The sequence below is a fragment of the Pseudochaenichthys georgianus genome, chromosome 8 (assembly GCF_902827115.2).
Source record: "Pseudochaenichthys georgianus chromosome 8, fPseGeo1.2, whole genome shotgun sequence".
NCBI classification, from domain to species: Eukaryota; Metazoa; Chordata; class Actinopteri; order Perciformes; family Channichthyidae; genus Pseudochaenichthys; species Pseudochaenichthys georgianus.
In genome coordinates this window covers 10,501,748-10,521,756 of record NC_047510.2, presented here as the reverse complement: position 1 = coordinate 10,521,756, position 20,009 = coordinate 10,501,748, and the positions used below count along the sequence as shown (strand labels likewise).

General features: G+C 39.6%; 3 protein-coding genes across 5 annotated transcripts; 2 read left to right on the top strand and 1 right to left on the bottom strand.

Moving 5' to 3' along the window:
* Positions 1-669: 669 nt before the first annotated feature.
* Positions 670-6,827, top strand: eef2kmt (eukaryotic elongation factor 2 lysine methyltransferase). Of its 2 annotated transcripts, none has more exons than XM_034088926.1 (8): positions 670-1,039; positions 2,316-2,378; positions 2,474-2,554; positions 3,985-4,083; positions 4,306-4,439; positions 5,096-5,340; positions 5,810-5,947; positions 6,693-6,827. In XM_034088926.1, the coding sequence occupies exons 1-8, from the start codon at positions 971-973 to the stop codon at positions 6,791-6,793; spliced, it is 930 nt and encodes a 309-aa protein (XP_033944817.1). In that variant the 5' UTR covers positions 670-970; the 3' UTR covers positions 6,794-6,827. The 2 variants fall into 2 exon arrangements, with proteins under 2 accessions (XP_033944817.1, XP_033944816.1); XM_034088925.1 differs by having other exon boundaries at positions 671-1,039; positions 3,982-4,083.
* On the bottom strand, positions 6,791-14,439 carry alg1 (ALG1 chitobiosyldiphosphodolichol beta-mannosyltransferase). Of its 2 annotated transcripts, none has more exons than XM_034088923.2 (13): positions 14,373-14,439; positions 13,040-13,117; positions 12,850-12,953; positions 12,575-12,723; positions 12,309-12,398; positions 11,891-12,004; positions 10,417-10,535; positions 9,758-9,796; positions 9,468-9,527; positions 9,053-9,163; positions 8,283-8,397; positions 8,089-8,164; positions 6,791-7,196 (listed from the first exon to the last, which is right to left on the bottom strand). In XM_034088923.2, exons 1-13 carry the CDS (start codon positions 14,422-14,424, stop codon positions 7,065-7,067), a joined length of 1,239 nt encoding a protein of 412 aa, XP_033944814.2. In that variant the 5' UTR covers positions 14,425-14,439; the 3' UTR covers positions 6,791-7,064. The 2 variants fall into 2 exon arrangements, with proteins under 2 accessions (XP_033944814.2, XP_033944813.2); XM_034088922.2 differs by lacking the exon at positions 14,373-14,439 and adding an exon at positions 13,651-13,934.
* On the top strand, positions 14,407-19,989 carry c8h16orf89 (chromosome 8 C16orf89 homolog). The gene is made up of 8 exons (XM_034088924.2): positions 14,407-14,587; positions 15,629-15,781; positions 16,264-16,414; positions 16,862-16,979; positions 17,130-17,292; positions 17,667-17,771; positions 18,290-18,379; positions 18,731-19,989. The coding sequence occupies exons 1-8, from the start codon at positions 14,407-14,409 to the stop codon at positions 18,832-18,834; spliced, it is 1,065 nt and encodes a 354-aa protein (XP_033944815.1). The 3' UTR covers positions 18,835-19,989.
* The last annotated feature ends 20 nt before the right edge of the window (positions 19,990-20,009 follow it).

Sequence of the window (20,009 nt, the reverse complement as noted above, 5' to 3'; positions counted from 1 at the left end):
AGAACTCAAAGATAATCGAAGAATATAAACGTTGTTATGTTCTTTATTTCTAAGGAAAACATATAACATACAACCTAACTATAAAATAGTAGTTTATTGTCAAACACTCTACTCACCAGTAACAGTTTGGGTGCTGCTGTGAATGAGGAGTTGGCCCAACTGTAAAGAGCTTTATCTCCACTGGAATGACTCAGCAACAACAAAAAAGAGCGCACAGAAAGTGTCCAACAGACTATAATTAACACAAATATTGCCGGGGGGTGGGTAGCATATATTGCATCAAATGTTATATTATGTTCTTACAATCAATCATAGGCATACTCATTTGGATCTAATGGATACATACGTGTGGACAGCAGGGGGAGGGACGGTGATCATTTTTTTAATACCAATTCCTACGGAAAAAGTTTAAGGCCACATGAAAAATGTTTTTGGGGAATTCTGCCTTTTTTCAGAATTCTGAGATTAGGCTAAATTGTTTGTACCTTTGGTCACATCATAACAAAGGTCTCGTGTGGCTCTAATTCTCTTCCGTAAATTCAAACCTTAGTAATAAAGAATATGTTGTTTTAATGTTCACGTTGAGAAAGCCCGCATAAAACAACACGATAATTGGACACGGCTTAAAGTATGTGGATGCGTTTATCGTAGTCCGCTTTACGGTAAATTGTAGTTTCCCCACGGAAGACGCAGATGCACTAAACCCGCTGTCGCATCTTAATGACGTTGCCCATTGATTAATAACAAAGTTCAGTCGGATTCTCTGAGCATAGCGGTTCTCTTTTATATAGTCCTGATTAATTAACTCTCATATATTTCCTTAAGGCTATAACGTTTTTCACGGAGGTGATGGAAAACCGGTTAGGAACAAGACCTAGGACCTGACGTTGTGACCAGGACCAACACATGTCCAGGGTATGAGGAACTGTCCGGTCTAAGTAGTACAAACCCCAGGAAAACAGTCATTAAGATGGACATTTCGCAGGACTTCCAGGCTCCTTTTTTCGCCATGAGTCGTCTACTTTCATTTCCCTGGACTGTGAGTATGGCTTCGTGCTAGCATTGCTATTATCCCGTCTCCATTCATCATGCAGAGTGAGCGCTCAGCCAAAGTCCACTCAAATATTTATATATTCGTGATATTATGCTCAGCAGAAAATATATTCAGTGCCTAAAAAAGACTGATTTTATAAGAAATATTATTGCATATTTCGGCACACATATGATCCACCAGCAGGACGAAATGTGACAATTAATCTGAACCTTCTTCAATTCACTGCAGTTCAGTTTGCTAATACTGAAATAACAGTAGACCCAATATTGACCTTTTAAAAATAAGAGTGGTTTAATAAAGGTTGAATTAAGTGTTTCAATCAAATCCATAAGCTTTCCTCACATGCATTTCTTCAGTAAAATGGTGGTTGGTATAAGACTGTACTTGAAAATAATGAAAAATAATTAATATAAAGTAAAATAAGTTATATCCAAGTTAGAATGAAAAACATATTAAAAATACAAATGATTCTTGTAAAATAAAGCATACATATATTTAAAGTCTCAATCGCAATGTTGATTTCTGTATCTAGGGGGTTACAGTCATTTGACAGAATGTATCCATATGTAAAATGGTTTAAAGGTCACCTATTCACCTATCACTCTGAAAGTTTCAGGAAAAAAGATTCTCTCTCTTGTTGTCCTGATCCATTTCTATAAAAACTGAAAATGAGCTGATCAGATTTTGGACACTTTATGATGTCATAACGATTTGATGGCTTGTGCAACCATTAGCCATTCACCAACCAAGGTACCCCCCCCCCCCCAACCTTGTCACCTGAATCTCCTCCTAGAGCACCATTGATTTTTTTTTTTTATCAAATATCGGCGTGGGGAGGGGCTCCTTATTTTTCATCTAAAGTAAAAGACAGAATCAGCACTTTGGAAACAGGGCTGAAACAGAGGGGATTATGGGTAATGCTACAATGATCTGTTTGGTGTTTCGAGCCAAACACTTCAGAGGCATGTTTTGTATATATCTGAGACCTATAATATATTGATGAAAAACAGTATAATAGGGAAACAGTGTAATAACAATGTAGTATTGGTGTTACATTGATTTAAATGGGTCTGATAACAGTGCAATACCAGTGTAATGTAGAAAATAGCAATCAATTCATTTTCCAAAAATGCATTAAAGTGTACAAATCAAAAAGGTAGTAACCTGCGAGACTGTACTAATACAAACATGTGAGCATGTACAGCTCATTAAAGGCTTCAAACCATTTTATTATTTCCAACTAATAATATCTACTTTCCAGTTTGTAGAAAAAGATCTGGAAAGCAACAAATCGTCAGAGCTGATTTCAGACATCCTGAAACAGGTAAGTGCGGCTGCACTCAATCCTGCCAAAGTCTTCTAAACATAAAACAGTTATCAATTGAATAAACTAATATGTGTCCTTTGTGTTTCCCGCAGACATGCCTTCACTCTTTGTGCCGGAAGTTTCCTCCGTCAGCCAAATACAGGAAGCTGTTTCTCTCTCAGCTCATCAAACGGGTTGGTTTCCATCCGTCTGTCCCTCATAGAAAATATATTTATATACATCTGTTGATAATGCTATTTGTTGGAGTCGAGTGGTTTTAAAACCCACCTCGGCTCCGCGTGTTCGTTTGGTGAGCATCTTGTAAAATCATAAAGGGAGGAATTCAAAGCACCAGATACAGGGTTAAACAATAATCTGGTTTAACGATAAACGGTAATAATACAAATACACTTCTCAAAGGGGTAGGCCCACCCCCTGCTCTGGTCCAAATGCCGGGAGAACATCATCAGTCTTGACGGCAGGAGGAAAGAGAACGAACCAAAGACAGAACAGGCTTACATGCCAAAAACAAAACGGGAGGAGCTGAGTCAGGTTATCTCATTGGGAGATGTAAAAAGATGGCGTCTCCGGAAACCGTCCCTTAGTTTGAAGCAAAACAACCACATCTGGTGTTCGCTGTCTCATTCTGTTGCTTTCACACACACAGATTCTTCCGACTTCCCTCTCTGCTCCCCTCCCCCATCCTGTCCTGCACAACTGCACCCCACACTGTTTGGAGCAATTTTAGTCCTCACATTTATGAAAGAATAAAACAGAGAAATCAATATAAAACATAAACACCAGTATAATTGAGCAGTTATTATACAGCCTTATGGCTCCTGCAATGCATACACACATGAATATATAAAAACACACTTCTTATATATCAGGGGACATTAAGATGAATATACCAAAAATACGCTGTATCAAACTTTCACTTCAAACTTTCAAGTTACTTCAATTTTCCCTCATATTATAGTTTCTTTAGTTTCTTATAATGTCTTCTAACTCTCCAGGAGATAATAATGATATTTGGGACTTATCTATTATTATCGATTAGTTTGTTTAAGAAGTGAACTATGTAACATGTTAGCATTAGAATGTGAAAAATAACTATACTTGTTATTTATATCTTGTACAGTTTATTTACCGTATCCTAATGTTTTTTAGAGAAATGTGTAATTGTTATCCGTGTAACAGTGAGTTTCATCTAGTCTCCTATGTGGCGTCCTATCCACTTTGAGCACGCATTAGCATTATTCCAATTGTATTTCAATGTAAATACTACTATATTTGACTATATTTTTCAATGTTATTATAGTTTTTTTTAAAACAGTTTTGTATCCGTCTTTTACATTTTTGTTTTACTTTTATGTATGCACCACAACACCAAGTGAAATTCCTCGCACGTGTCAACCTACCTGGTAATAAACCTGATTCTGATTCTCTGCTAGAATCTGTCAAAATACACTTTTGATCCAGTTTCAAGCCACATTCTTACCATTCAACATACATCTTGGCAGATAACCCATCACAAAGCGTGGGACAAACACCTATTTCTAATGTAAAGCAGTGTAATGCAGTGTTATACTCCTCCCTACAGTAATGTGTGTCTGTGCAGCAGGAGGCGGCGGGCTGCGATCCTCTGGACGAGCTGTACGACGCTCTGGCTGAAGTGGTGGGAGCTGAAGACACCAGCGAGTGCTACAAGAGCTACCTACTGGTACTTTAAGAGCTTCCTTTGGCTTTTTGCTTTTTAACGTTCCAAGACCTCAAGTTTAAAGATATTTATGTGGGTTTAAAGAACATATTTAATCTTTGAAATACTCATTTCAGGGATAAATCTGTTGAATTGTATTATACAATCTTTAAATAAGGAATAAAAAAAGGATATTCAAGAGTTGAGTTGCAGACAGATATTCCAGTGTTGTTGTCCTCTCCGCAGCCCGGCGGGGACTCGGTCAGCCTGAGGGAGAGCGTGGCTCTGATCTCAGACGGGACCACGGGCCTGGTGACGTGGGAGGCCGCTCTCTTCCTCACTGAGTGGGCTCTGGAGCACCGGCAGGCCTTCAGCGGCAGGTACCCAGCGCCAGGAGACCTTCAGATATACAGAGAAATCATTGTAGTCAAAAGATCTGCATCCTGCAAGACTCAGAATTCGATTTATTTGACTGATTGATCCTCTTTTCATAACGTTGACATTTTCATTCTAAATCAACGTTTGAAAGGCGTGCAGTTGATGTCACAAATTGGAGGTACTCGTACTACATTACCTGAGCAGTTTGACTTTATACCTCTCTTCCACTACATTTCTGAAGTCAATATTGTACATGTTTTACTCCACTGCATTCCTTTGACAGCTTTAGTTACTTTATAGATACAATATATTAGCTTAAACTAAATATAAATGAACTAATAAATAAACATTGACATTTAATTAAAGGTTAATATATTCAGCAGCAGTATATAGAGTAATTAAAATGAGCTCCAACTTTACAGCTGTTATAGACACATTAATGAATCAATAACCATAATCCAGTGCCTTAATATGTGATTCTGAAATAGGCTATTACACATAATGAGTATTAAACTACATTTAAATACCTTGATACTTACATTTTGAATGTAGGACTTTTAATTGAGTATTTTTACATTTTAGTATTACTTTAATACGCGAGTACTTCTTCCCCCTCTGCATACTCACACAGTTAACCCCCCCCCCTCTCTCTCTGCAGGACGGTGCTGGAGCTGGGCAGCGGGGTGGGGCTGACCGGCATCACCATCTGTCGCTCCTGCAGCCCGAAGCGGTTCGTGTTCAGCGACTGTCACCCCCGGGTGCTGCAGACGCTCGAAGACAACGTGCGGCTCAATGCAGTGGCGCAGAGGGAGCCCCCCCCCGTCACCGTGCAGGAGCTGGACTGGAGCACGGCGACGGAGGAGCAGGTCGCTCGGATCGAAGCCGACACCGTCATCGCTGCAGGTCAGAGATCAGGGTCCAGAGGTGGAATGTTAATCGTTAAAAAAGAGGAAACCTACATGCAGATGTTCTCATCATGTGAACAACACCTGGTTCTTTTTTAATACTGTGAGCCGTGTTCATGCTTTTGCACACGTCTGCACAGCCCTCCACTTTAGAATATAATACACTAGTTTGCCATTTACTCATTGTGCTAAGTGTTTTTTTGTATTTTAGCTTTTACGGTTATTTGTGTAGTTAAATACAAATTTGGTGTAAATACTTGTCTTTAGCATCCTTTTTTAATGCTAAATTATTTCTTAAAAATACTTATTTTTTATTATACTTATATATTTCCTTCTTTTTTTTTACCTACTTTGCAACTTGTTTTTTTCGATTGTTTATGTTCACGACCAGATACCAAAGCAAATTCCTTGTATGTGTAAAGGTGCCTGGCAATAAACTTGATTCCCCCCCCCCCCCCTCCTTGCAGATGTGGTGTACGACCCGGAGGTTGCAGAGAGTCTGGTGAAGCTGCTGAACACCATCCTCAGCTGCTCCAGTCCTGACATCTACATCTGCTCCACCGTGAGAAACCCAGAGACCTACAGCGGGTTTAAGACGCAGCTCGGTGAGAACCTGTTCTTTTTATTTTACTGATGATATTCTTTCCAGTCTAATGTGAAGCAGCATATTTCTGGTTTTACAGATCGTTTTCCCTTCTTTGTAATACAACATTCATACACACATCGATAGAATGTGTAATGCTTAAGTGCTTAACATAGAGCCCAGAATAAAGTGAAGAGTCTTCAAGTCTACTGCTTCTTTGCTAAAGAATCGCACTTGAACACACCACAAAGACGACAGGCATATACATTCTGCACGCGAGGGAAATTCAATAGGCAATAACAGTCTTGCATTTCAAAAGGGCATTTACAAATGATCATAACTATAATTGTCAAATGTACTATAAATGCAAAGTCTTGTAAAAAAGGTTTAACATTTTAAACGATTAAAAAACCGGTTGGTTCAAACGCTGTTGTAATAACTTTTGCAAATTCAGATTTAAAAATGACTTTTGTACTTATTATTTAAAAAAAAAAGGTATTTTGTGCAAATGTAAATACTTTGGAAAAATGGTATTGTGTACGAAAGATGATTATTGATATCTCCCGTTTTCTAGGCGCAACACAGGCAGCTTACGACTTTAATTATATTTCATTTACATGACTTATGAACGGTATTTGATTTGTTAATTTTTTAGATATACTGAGATCTCTTGTGGGTAAATCCGAATGATTTTTATTTTACGAGGGCTTTAATTGCCGTGTCCTTAATACCATGAGGTGTTCTGACTGAATGTGTTCTTTTGGCAGAAAGAGCAGGAATCAGCCATCGGGTGATGACGGGAGCCGTCAGCCACGTGTTCCCTTACAGCAGAGGCTCTGCTATAGAAATGATCCAACTGTACAGATGACTGTAGCACAATAAAGATTTTATTTACAAATTTACATCGTATCAAAGTGTCCTTTTTATACATTCAAGTGCTCTGAAGTACTACAAAATAGCTGGAATCAAACGGTTGTACTTTATCTCACCTGTGTTGCTGCTGCATCTCATTTTTTAAAGTTAGTCAGACTCATTCCCTCCTCTTTAATGTAACGAGGCAGAATTGAAAAGGTGAGATTTAGATGCGTTTTTAGTCTGAAAAATGAGTATTGTCCATTAAATGTCCCTCCTGGTGTCCCTCAGGGAGCGGAGAGGAGAGGCAGGACATTCTGGTCCCAGTTCTCGTCCCAGCCTGGCCCCCTGCTGCGCCGCAGGGTCCTCCTGAAGGCCCCCAGCTGGCCCCCTGACCCGGGGAACTCTGAGAGCAGAGACTGAAACAGACACGATCAGATTTATTTCAAAAGCCATGTTCCTCACTAAGAACATTTATGGCTTGTTCAAACGGTTTTTTAAATATCATTTTAGGTGATTTAATGCATTTGGCTCAAATCCTTAATCTACATATTAACATATTGAAAGTGTAACCTCAGCTTCTCTAATAAGTGTATGGTAACATGTGTGTCCAAAATCCAGACAATCATAGAGACTCAAAAGAAAAGAAATTACCCCTGAATTAAAACCACCATTTTGTATTCCATGGACATCGTACAGATTACATCACAGTGTAAAGTCATGATCATATTATATCTTTAAATTAACATATAGAGACTTGGCTTGGAACCTTTTACTTTTTTCCAACATATTAAGATAATAATTTCTCATGTTACCCCTATAAGACAAACATACTATTTTCCTGGTTTCCTGCACAACAAAATCAAAATGGATCCAATTCAATGTTCTTGATCATATCAGACTTCCCTTAGCTTTAAGTGTTCTTTTCATCTAAATGTATTATATGCTGCAGTTTTGATCAGGACTGGTATAGTTCTGATTCGCCTCGGTTACAGTGGAGAAATAATATAAATATATATGAATTACTGGTTTTAGGGGGAGTTTCTCTAAAAAGGTGAAAATACATTTAAACTAGTAATTGTACAAAGTAATTGTGATAAGCTGTAATCTTTGCTAAAGGTGTTAAAAAGTGATTTAACCACCGTGAACATGTGTCAAACTTGTGTACTGATTTAGCTCAGTACTCGGTAGTGTTGAGAACTTGTCGATACAAATTAAAATTGTGGACAGAAACGAACCCATGAATTCAAGTATTCTGAACGTTCTTTATCTGGTTTTTGTCTGTATTCTGGAAACATGCATGAGTCTCACCTTGAGCTGCTCAGCGAGCTCCTGAGCGTCTCTGAAGATCAGCCCGTTCTCCTCGTGCTTCACCAGCTCGTGTAAACTGAGGGAAGAGAGGAGTCACGTCAGCTCTCAGTGACCCACCCCTCCATAGTTCTTGCTGATACCTAGTACCTTTGTTATTGTTATTGTATCAGTGTGTAAAGTGAAAGCAGACTCACCAGTGGAAGTGGATGGCGCAGACGGGCAGGCAGCAGCCGAACATGTCCACCACCTTCATGGGGAGGTCCAGACCGCTGGAGGACTTGTGGAGACACACACCCAGATCTGCTGAGCCTGATAGGAAGGAAGGAGGGAGAGAGAGAGAGAGAGAGAGAGAGAGAGAGAGAGAGAGAGAGAGAGAGAGAGAGAGAGAGAGAGAGAGAGAGAGAGAGAGAGAGAGAGAGAGAGAGAGAGAGAGAGAGAGAGACACACACACACACACACAATTATAATTCCCTCTGTTTTCTTACCAGTTTGAGGCAGCCATGTGAGTAACTTGCAGACATTTCCCCACATGCTTTAAGTTTGTAACACGTTTTCATTTGAGTTACTTCAGTATGTTTCAGTTATCAGATGTTTGACAGATTTGCTTCGATAGCTTTGATACCAACACACATTTCAGTTTTACAGATGACATCACTAAAAACTAAATCATTTCAGTGTTTTTGTTATTGTAATTTTTCTTTGACACAAATCGTTCATAGTCTTCCGACAGGCCTTAAACAAATGTTTTACATGTATGGTAAGAGTTATTTTATGACACAGTAATCCATGTCCCTTTATTTTCCCACCTGCCTTTGACTGTATGTTTTGATTATTATTAATTGCTCAGACTTTAAAAGAAAACGTTTTACCGAAACCTCAGGTTAGTGTGAGCCCATTGCTTCTTCCAACATGAGCTCAATGTGTTGAATTGTCTTAAGATAATCGTAACGTATTTATGTCTCACCCAGTAACACAGGATAGTCTTCGGCCTCCAGCCACGGCGTGCAGATCTGCACATGCTCCAACTGCAGAGAGTCAATCAGCTTCCTGTAGTACTCCTTCTGAGGACCTTTACCTGCACACACACACACACACACACACACACACACACACACACACACACACACACACACACACACACACACACACACACACACACACACACACACACACACACACACACACACACACACACACACACACACACACACACACACACACACACACACACACACACACACACACACACACACACACACACACACACACACACACACACACACACACACACACACACACACACACACACACACACACACACACAAATGAAACCTTTTGAAATCAGAGCTTTGGTGTAACCGTGCAGTGCAAAGAGTTACCTGTGATCACACAGACTAAAGACGGCAACGAAGCTCCTGCTTTTATAAAACCTTCATAATCTGTGGGGAAAAAACACAGCGGTGAGGGACTGTGAAACTCAAACAATTCTATTTCAAGCACAGTCAAGTTTTAAGAATGTTAGAAATGTATAAAACATATTTGGACCATCTCAACCCAGAATACAGAATGCAACTGATATTAATTCGATTGACTGCAAGCGGTGGAAGAATTAAAATCCTTTACTTATGTAGAAGTAATAACTACACACTGTAGAAATATGCTTTCACACCTTCAAGAGCCTTCAGTAGGACAGAGAAGTCTTCGTCCTCTGTGGAGAGAAGAGCCATTTAAAGATAGAAGCAGTCAAATCTGATTTCATCTAAAGAGTTCAAACAGAAACTAAAACAACGTTAAAACAAATGTATTCACAGCAGTAAATTAAAAAGATATCAACAAATTATGAAATAAAAAATCCCCAAAGCCAAAAGTAACCCACTTAAAAGCTTGTCACATTTGCCTAATCATTTATGATAATTATTTGACAAACTAAAATATAATCGCAGTGAAATATGACGACATATATTTGCTTCATTCTAACTCAAAGGGAGCTTTGAGTGTCAAAAATGACATCTTGCTAATATCTGCTGACGTAATGTATCTGCTGACGTAATGTATCTGCTGACGTAATGTATCTGCTGACGTAATGTATCTGCTAACATCATGTAATCTAAATCTACAAAAAAAACAAATCCTATATCATATATCATATAAGGAAAAAGAAATCCCAAACTAAAAGTATCCATCTTAAGCGCTTTGAGCACCAGGAAAAGCGCTATATAAATCAAATGTATTATTATTATTATCTACTTGTAGCACATCTTAATAATACAAAACAAGCATATTGAATATGTGTAGTCAGTAAATGCTCCCCGCGTCTCCTCCTCTCACCGGTCCAGCTGGTGCTGCTCAGCAGCAGCGCCGGCCGCTCCGCCCTCAGCGTCACCGCCTCCTCACAGAGATCACACTCTGAGAACACCGACCGCTCCACCTGCTTATCCTCCTCACACCTGGAGAAACAGAGGAGGAATGTGACAAGTAAAGTATTATTTCGACATACTTGTATTTGAGTATTTCAATTTGCTACATAAAATGGTGTGAGTATGTCATCATTTGATAGCTGAGGTTAATGTCAATGGAGTCTGGTGGCTTTGAGGAAATAATTGTAATAGTATGTTGTATCTAGTGATGGCGAGATGAAGCCTTAGGAAGCTTTGAAGCTTTCCAGCCAATTGGTTCTCAAAAGGGTTCATCTCATGAGGCTTCATCATGGGCTTCATTTGAACACAAACCCCTGCTGGTCAAAGTGTGTACAACAGGCAGATTGGACATCTCAACAGTGTGCTCTATCTCATACCGAGTTCCCAATGAGTAAAGCCTTAGAATAACTCTAAACAACCAACATTAAATCATATTTTCATGTTAACAATATTGTATTTATTCCAGTTTAATGATTGTGATTGAAAAGCCTAAGGAGGCTGGTAAACATTGCAAAGAGGGATTTGTATTCCTTAATAGTATTTGTAAACTTAACCATGTTGTAGCCTGAGAGGCTAAACCATATCAAAGAATACATTTATTAACTACATTATCTCATTTAGCTGTAGCTTTTATAAATAAAAAAAGACGCATTGACTAGTCGTTGAACCAGGGACCCTGCGGTTGTGAGTCAACTGCTTTCCAGCTGAGCCACAGCACACACACTGAATCTATCTGAAAAAACTGGATCCTATTTATTTATTCATGTTTTTATTCCTACATTTATTTATGCTTTTATTCATTTATACTTATGACATGTTGCGACCTCTATATAAGTGAGGGTCTGATCTCTCTTAATTCCATCGTGTCACCGGGCCCGCCGGGTACAGGAGGGGTAATGTGGTTCTTATTATACATCCATGGGTATTATGAGCGTTGTGGTTCAACCGATCTAAAGCACTTCCTGAAGCAGTCACGTGGTGTCGACAGGCAGCGAGGCTTTGTTTGTCATCGATGACGTCACTGGCCCAAAACGATACAAGCCTCGATACATGCTTCACAAAAAGCTTCGGGGATTACTCGACACACGCTCCGAAGCCTCGGCGCAATACGTAATATTACTAATTTTATATGTTATTACATTATAACAGTTGACCAAATCCTTGTTGATTATATTTATTATATATTCACTTCGCCAATTCACATGCCTTGGAAAAGAGTTGAAAAAGATCAGCAATCAATATCGGGACAACTGCAAATCTTTTCATTTGGAATGAATGCTGAATGTACCCATCAACACTGAAGATCAAAACCAGATGTGCGTGTTTCTTTGTCAAGTTGGAGAGGAGCTTTAACAGATATGAAAAGCCGCAGTAGAGTTCCTCACCCTCTGCTCTGGAACTGAGGATACGTGTTGGCGAGTCTCATGAAGAGCCCGTGCTGCAGCTTCAGAGGAGTCTCTCTGAAGATGGAGGGCGGACAGTCGTACAGAGTGGTCGCCCTGCAAACAGTCCAAATGTTTTATTATTACATCACTTAGTTTGCAATTAATAACTTTGATGGCAGGCTTTGGCTGACTTTATTGTCCATATGTGTTTCTTTTTACCGGAACTTTGTTTTAATTGTGCCAAGTCATGTATACAGTACCACAGCTTTAAGTCGCAACTTCCTGATTGCCATAGTCAATGATATCGAGAAGCTGGAAACTAACAATAACCTCCCAGATGGCATATCGGTGGCATAAGCAAGGCTAAACCGGAAGCAGGGGAAAAGTGTGTGAGTGTGTGTGTGTAAAAATGACATACTTGATGCCCCAGTTTTTCTGCAGGTCATCCTTCATTGCATTGGTGACACACAGGTTACGAGAGGCCAGCGGGCCGAAAAAGTGCTCGTACCTGGAAGAATAAAAACAAACATTTTTAGAATATATGCACACCAGGATGTCAGGGATGTCATTATAAACAGGCATGACTAATAAATGGATCTGCAGCATTTTCTTATCAGCTTCTAAGATGTGAGCTATTATTTTGCATATCATAAAGTAAAACAACCCCCGGGCTCACACACTCACCACTTTGCGAGCCTCACCACAGGGTGTGTGTCCCCGTGGCTCAGAGCCATGATGGTGTAGCCGTAGTTGTGCCAGTCGATGACGAACCTGCTGCCACGCAGGACGCACACGAGCCACGCCACCGCGATGCCAGGCAGCCCCGGGGGATTCTGGGACACAATCACAGTCATTACTAGCATAGGCCGACATTCCTTTAAAGCGTACCTGTGTGGTTATCTTTTAAATGCAGTATATCCATCAATAGAATAGAATTTATTCCAAAAATGTTCTCGTACCTGCATTAATATATGAGACTGTGTTTCCATCCTCAGCAGCACATAAAGCAGCTGCAGACACTGGAGGATCACCTTCGTCACATACGTCAGGATTGTTGGTCCCACTAGAAAAAAAGCAACAAAGCACTTGTGTAAAAAACATTATAACATTTCTGGGAATTTTTCATTACTTCTGAAATAAAATGTTTACCGCATACTCCTTTAACCTCTGCTATTGGCACCAGCGTTATCTTTTCCTCTCTCAACACTTCCTGATGAGGTTTGGTATCTAAAATGTAAAATACATTTAAAAATCTGAAAATAAAACACTTACAGTTTTTTGTGGTCTTCTGCATTAAATAACTTTTGTTGCACTACTCAACTTGTGAAGAATTGTAATTTTGACACTTTTTTTTAGTACTTGAGTATTTACCTTTTTGGGTATTTACATAAGTATAAAGTAGCATTACACTACATCACAGAGAAAACATATTGTATTATACTGAACATTTATTTGAAACTTAAAGGCTTGCATTAAAACATTTGCAATACAGTATAATGCTGTACTACACTATTGTAAGAAGTTAAATTATGGGATTGGGTTCGCAACAGTTATGCATATGTATAGCATATGTCTTTACTACATTACATACAATGGTGTATAAACAGTTACTTAAATCCCTTAGTTACACACTCCACAGTTGTTGACAGCATCAGGGGACGTTTTGGGAAACAGAGGAATTTATGAATGACAACATGAACGTTTATTTTTCATCTAATAAACCCTACAAAAGTCATATCATATCCGTGTTTGTAACTTACCTAAAAACCCGACAAAAGTAACATTATACCCGTGTTTGCTGAGGGACAGAGCGTGATACTGCATCCGGGGGCTGCGACCCAAATCCCCCAGCACCAGAACACACACACGCCGCTCAGTCCCGCCGTCCCTCCGCCGCAGCCACAGCGACCCCAGCCCGGTAACAGCCGTCAGAAACACAACCGGCCATGTTACACCCGAACCGGTACCATAAAACCCAATTAAAAGCGCAGAAATGAGCGCAAACAGAGCGAGAAAAGTTGTGCAGGTGCCGGGGGTCGCCATGTTTGTTTGTTATGACGTGGCTCAGCGCAGGAGGAGGAGCTTTATATTTAAAGGGGCAGCAGAGTGTATGGTGCATTCATGTACAATACAACATTAGGTAGTTAAACTTCACAAATACCAAATTAGAAACAATATTAGAAACGTTATTCTTCTTTAAAGATTTCATCATGCAATCTGACACTTTTATCACGTCTTCTTTAGGTATTTAAATGTTGTTCTTAACATATTCCTTAAACCCATATCAAATTATAGTGAACTTGGGGGATAACTTTTATTATTTTACTTTATGGAAGTAAAGCGTACCATAGAGTATAAAGTCGAGTTTGTTTTCGCAATTACGTCACGGCATCCTCTCCTTCCCATCCCGTTTGAGAAAAGAGACAGCCTGTCATCCCTCCTCTCCCATCCCCTCCCCTCCTCGTCTCTCCTCCCTATTTACCGTCCCGGAGCCTCCACACAGTCTGACTGAGAACATGCAGGCTGCGGGGCATCAACTGGCCGCAGTGCTGGCTCTGTTTGCCGCAGTGTGCGGAGGGTCGCAGGCCGAGGTGATCGATGACATCTTGGGCAGCCTCTCCCGGGGAGCCGCCTTCCTGGAGAGTCAACACGAGCACATCAACCTGGACGGAGTGGTCGGGTTCCTCATGCTGCAGGGTGAGAACCAAAAACAGAGCCTCCTGTGTGTGTGTGTGTGTGTGTGTGTGTGTGTGTGTGTGTGTGTGTGTGTGTGTGTGTGTGTGTGTGTGTGTGTGTGTGTGTGTGCGCGCGTGTGCGCGCGTGTGCGCGTGCGTGTGTCCACTCAGCTGCAGTAAACATCTGGAAAAATCTGTGTTGGTCAAGGGCAGTGGTAAAATGTAACTAAATATATTTATACAATAGGCCTACTGTACTTAAGTGCAATTGTGAGGTACTTGTAGGCCTACATTACTTGGGTATTTCTATGCTGCATGCTTTACTCGACTACAACTCAGATTGAAATATTGTACTACATTTATCTTCTTTATTTAGTTACTTTCATCTGCTTGCTTTAGTTACTTTATAAATTAAGTCAATGGATAATTTTTGTGAATAAAATAAACATATTTATATAAACATAGATTAATAATGCCAAAGTTGTGTAAATATTCGACAGATAAGTAATTCATGCGGATAATTAAATATTATAGCTTTGTCATTAGTCAAATAAAAGTAGGCTATAAGAGATTAAACTACCAAACTATTCAGTGGTTTGCATGCGCTTCATATAATGGGAAGTTTTTAGGTCATTTTTATGTTATTTAAAATGTGAAGCAAGCGCTACAGTTTGCATGTGGATGCAGGTAGCTGCTTTTTTAAAATCTTATTTTAATGTATTTTTGTATATATTGTCTTTTTTACGATATCATCCTTGTTTGTGTCCGTAACAAATTAATTTCTACTGCTGTTAAAAGTAAGGAATCCAATCTTTTGATGTTGTGTTTTTGGAAATTCAATATGTCGATGTTCCTTCTTTCACATTTTGATCAACTATAAAAGTCAGTATCAGATACCAGCAGAATAAATGCTGCTGCTTTTTGACTTAAGTAAGAAAGGTGTATTACAACAGTGTGAAAGAGGGAAGGACATGTGCAGAGATGTGCCAGTCAGAATACAAAAGGAAAGGTTGCAAATATTATTATTGTATAAAGATTTCCTCTGCTGCTGACTGTGTCCCAGCTGAGCTGAAGGAGGCGGTGCGGACGTGGCCCCACAGCGACCCGGTCAGCTGGGCCCAGAGGACCTCCACGGTGGTTCTGGTCAAACGTTTGGACCGGAGCTTCGAGAAGGCCGTCACCGCCCTGGAGCAGAACGACCCCAAGTACTACAGAGGTGAGCAAGACTCCATTACCCAGGAGCCCCGTGGTGTGATGTTTGAACAGAAAAACAAACCCTTTTACTCAACGTTACATTTTAGAGATTAAACATGTAAACAAAAAATTGGGTCGTAAATGTCTTTAAGCATATTTTGATCGTGATAAATCTAAAAATAAGTAAAGAAAATAAATAATAACATGTTACAGTTTTCATGGTACATTTGACATAGACTAATGCATAATAAGGAACAATTCCCTCAATATTAGTGTATTTTTTATGAATTAAGAAAAATAAATAAGAATAAGTAATTTACAAACATAAAAATCCTACAAAATGAATGTTTACCTCTTACTGTAGGTACTGACATTTTCTCAAAGGAGAGCACAGGATGTGTGATTTACAGAGCACATATATAATGTCGTAGAAATAGAACATACAATTGTATTTCTTCATTAATAAACGGTCTGATGGTAAATACCTTTGTTTGTGTGCTGCAGAGTTTGAGCCCCTGCTGTCGTCGAGCTTCTATCTGATCCCTCAGGAGTGGCAGTCCACGGACACCAGCCTGGTGTATTCCTCCATCCTGAGCACCGAGTGCTACGACGAGCAGCTCAGCGACAAATGTCTGACGCTGCTGCTGGGAACCTGGTACGTACACTTATTGTCAGAGAGGAAAACACAACAGGGCACGACTTCATTACACAGACAGACATATCAGAAAAAGTGATGTGACCTCGACAGAATGAGGTTTAAAACCTGTCTTCCTGAAACAAAAAGTATCTGTGTTTGTAAACCTCGGTCTAAAAGATTTAAACATATTTAGTATCCTATGCAAAACAGCAACAGCGTTGGTGATAATAAATATAATCCCCGGTTTCTCCAACATACAATATGCCTTTCTTCAAATTTGGCACAAACATCCAGTTGGACTCAAGAAATAATTGATTAAAAGTTGTGGGTCAAAGGTCACTAACCCCACAGACACGAACAAGAATTCAAACGCTAATTATGCTAATTTGACACGGTTAGAAAATAGGATAAAATGATGAAGTGATGACATTTTGGGCAGACCTTGGTGTGTGTGTGTGTGAGCAGGAAGATGAACGGGACGCCCTGCATCGTCACCAAACCCTGCCGGGACACCATGACACGTTTCGGCTGTCCGCACTACTCTCTGTCCCACCAGCTGCTCTACTTCATGATCGGGAAAATGGTGAGAAGTTAAACTATCGAAATATCTCTATCACTCAAAATCATCGGTAACCTTCAGCTCCAAATGCACTAAGTTCTGAGCAGAAGCTGAAATAAAAACATGAATAATTTAGTATCACTATGAATAACCTGCTGTGTGCGTGGGTCTCAGAGAGGCTGCACTAACCTGCTGAAAGGAGACACCAGAGAGTCCCGCGCCAACATGACGGAGGCCAGCTACCAGAAGCTCTACTGCTCCAACATGATGAAGGCCAACCAGGACATCTTTAGGGACGGGATCACCGAGCAGACGGTCGACATCTTCATTGAAAATAGTGAGTATATTATTTCAAATTCTTCTTCATTCTTTTTGTCACATTCGTGTGAACGCGCCATCTTCGGGAAGCCTTGAGGGATGTTCTTCAAATTCAGCCAAATGTAAATTTAGACTAGGATGAACAGATTATATGTTGCTGCTCAAAGGTCAACGGACAGTTCGACCTCACAAAACACGTGTTTGCCTTAACTCAAGATCCAATACAGTACACCATCTATTACAATGTATATCAAATAGGTTAACAGTATGTCAGTATTTTGGACATTAGGATGAAAAAGTTTGCATGTAGTGTGTATTATATCATGTGTATATTTTACATAGGCCTATTATATAGTTTGGACTATCTTGAGTTCCTCTGCTCTTCTTCAACAGTCCTGATTTGTGGATTGTCTGGTTTCTCCGACTTCTACAAAGCTGATTGGCTGCAGCACATCCTCCGGCTGCAGGACGAGGAAGCGGGCTGCTTCGGGAGAGACAGTACGTGTTTAAAAAGAAAGTTTTAAAATGCAACTGAATTGAAAATATCTCATTATCTCCAGGTACTGTCAAAGTACATGTTAAAGCTTAATCTCTTCAGTAAAAGGAATACTGCACACGAATAATCTACTCTACTCTAGTCTATTGTTCGAGTACTGTTTATACGCAATTTTAAGGGCAGTTTTTGTTAAAAATCCAATGTGTTAGTGAAGTATTAAGCATTGACTGGATAAATGGGACTTGTATTATACTGCACTAGTAGTATGAGAGTTTTCATGTACGGTAGTTGTGCTGTTGTTAAACGCCACTCCCTTTTATTTTTCAATTAAAAACTTTTCTTAGTTTTTTTTAAAGAATCCAAGGTTACATGGGGTTAATGTTGTATATAAAATGATTTTGGGGTTGAATTATTCCCTTAATGTTATACTAAGTATCCGTCCTGTCTAGTGGAGGTTAAACATATTAGTAAATGGAGAGATAGTATTATTACTTGAGAGATGTTACCTGCTGTTTCTCAGAGAGCATCATGTCTCAGATCATCGGAGACGAGCTGCTGGAGCAGCTGCAGCCTCACCGGAGAGTGAAGAGGAGGGAGAAGATACTTCCAGGTACTCGCATGTTACATTAAAGTCTAATCGATAGGAAATGATTGCAATTTGAGCTGTGAAAGTTGAAGAAAAATAACTAATCAAAGCTAACTTTCTGCCGAATACAGTGGGACTGACCTCACTCCTTAAAACAAAGTATTATCAGCACCTTTTTGGTTTAAAATCTGAAGACATTTTACTGCTGTTATGTGTTGACTTTCATAAACAGTTTGAATGCAAATGAAAGTTGCAGAATCGACTTATGGTATCTTTGCGTTACCATTTCCTGTTTCTGGCTCTTCTCTTCATTTTTATAAAAATAATAATGATAACTTGTTCCCTCACTCATTGCTTGACTTTGTGACTCCTCAGACGGCTGCTCCAGCCACATGACGGCGGTGGCGGTGGGCGCTCTGGGAGGATACCTGAACTACTACCTGGCAGAGCAGGACATAACCAAGAGGCCAATCTCCTGAACACCCCCCCCCCCCTCCCCATCAGGTAGCGATGCTCTTCACTGAGAGACTCCCGACACAACATGATGTTAATGAACATAGGTTGAAGATGATGAAAGTAGAATGTAGCTGTTTGTTGGGCACCAAACTACATGTATTCTAATGATCTTTAAAGTGTATTAACCCCAAACAATGTATCTTTTGAAAGTAGCGATGCTCCCATTCAGCGGGAAACCATATGAAGTCGCATTTACTCTTTGAAAAGTAGCTTTAGTAGTTTGTGTCTACAGAACCAGGAAGTACCTTTAGGATGTTTCTTCTGTCTGTGATGCAACAAGCTAGCTAAAGATTGAACCTTTTTTTTTTTTATGAAACCCGGATAACAACACGTCAGATTTAGCTTTTTACCACACAACCAGTTCCACGTGTTATGGTTGAATGTATGCTGACCAGTGCTGGAACGTAACTAAGTTTATTCACTCGAGTTTATTTTTCTTAAATTCTATTTCCTGCTACTTTATTATTATTTTATTATTTATTTCTATTCCACTTATAAAAGGTGGTACATATTGTATTACATTACATTTGTGTGATAGCTTTAGAAGATTCAGATTAATAATAGGAAATATAATCATCAAATAATTGCTAATACTTTGGTTCTTTTAATTAGTAACATTCTAAATGCAGGACTTTTATTTCTATCAGAGTATTCATAGTTGTATTGAGGTATTCGTTTTGTTGTGATGTCATCTCCTGGTTGGTTCCTTCGTCTGATTTGATGTAAGAATGTGAGGCGTGCGCAATTTGGATTTTCTTAGCGGATACCGGCACCTAATAATGACCTGCTTCAGAGGTGAGGGGTTAAACAATAAGTTCATATAGTACTTTAGGCACACCTGAGGCTAAAGTGTAGCATGTACAGTATCATCTACTGCTACAAAGCTCTGACCTAACTTCATCTAAATCTAACTTCTGACTTCTTACATTGTTATTAATGCGCTTGTTTTGCTTTTTCTTTTCCGTGTCTTCTTTTTTTTGGCGGGTCACAAAGCAACTTGTGTAAATGTGCACAACATCCCCGACTGCATCAGAGTGTGTAGACGCTGTACTTGTTAAATGAATTTGGCTTTGTATTATGAGCTATAATTGAATTATCTGAATAAAAGATTATAATAATAGGCGTTTACACTTTTTGA

Coding starts and splice junctions, on each gene's coding strand:
- eef2kmt (XM_034088925.1), top strand. CDS start 971: ATGGACATTTCGCAGGACTTCCAGGCTCCTTTTTTCGCCATGAGTCGT. Junction 2,555..3,981: donor TCTCTCAGCTCATCAAACGG/GTTGGTTTCCAT, acceptor GTGTCTGTGCAG/CAGGAGGCGGCGGGCTGCGA. Junction 5,341..5,809: donor CGACACCGTCATCGCTGCAG/GTCAGAGATCAG, acceptor CCCTCCTTGCAG/ATGTGGTGTACGACCCGGAG.
- alg1 (XM_034088922.2), bottom strand. CDS start 13,933: ATGGCGACCCCCGGCACCTGCACAACTTTTCTCGCTCTGTTTGCGCTC. Junction 9,797..10,416: donor GAGCAGCACCAGCTGGACCG/GTGAGAGGAGGA, acceptor TTCTCTCCACAG/AGGACGAAGACTTCTCTGTC. Junction 9,164..9,467: donor TTTAGTCTGTGTGATCACAG/GTAACTCTTTGC, acceptor GTGTGTGTGCAG/GTAAAGGTCCTCAGAAGGAG.
- c8h16orf89 (XM_034088924.2), top strand. CDS start 14,407: ATGCAGGCTGCGGGGCATCAACTGGCCGCAGTGCTGGCTCTGTTTGCC. Junction 16,980..17,129: donor ACTTCATGATCGGGAAAATG/GTGAGAAGTTAA, acceptor CGTGGGTCTCAG/AGAGGCTGCACTAACCTGCT. Junction 17,772..18,289: donor GGGCTGCTTCGGGAGAGACA/GTACGTGTTTAA, acceptor GCTGTTTCTCAG/AGAGCATCATGTCTCAGATC.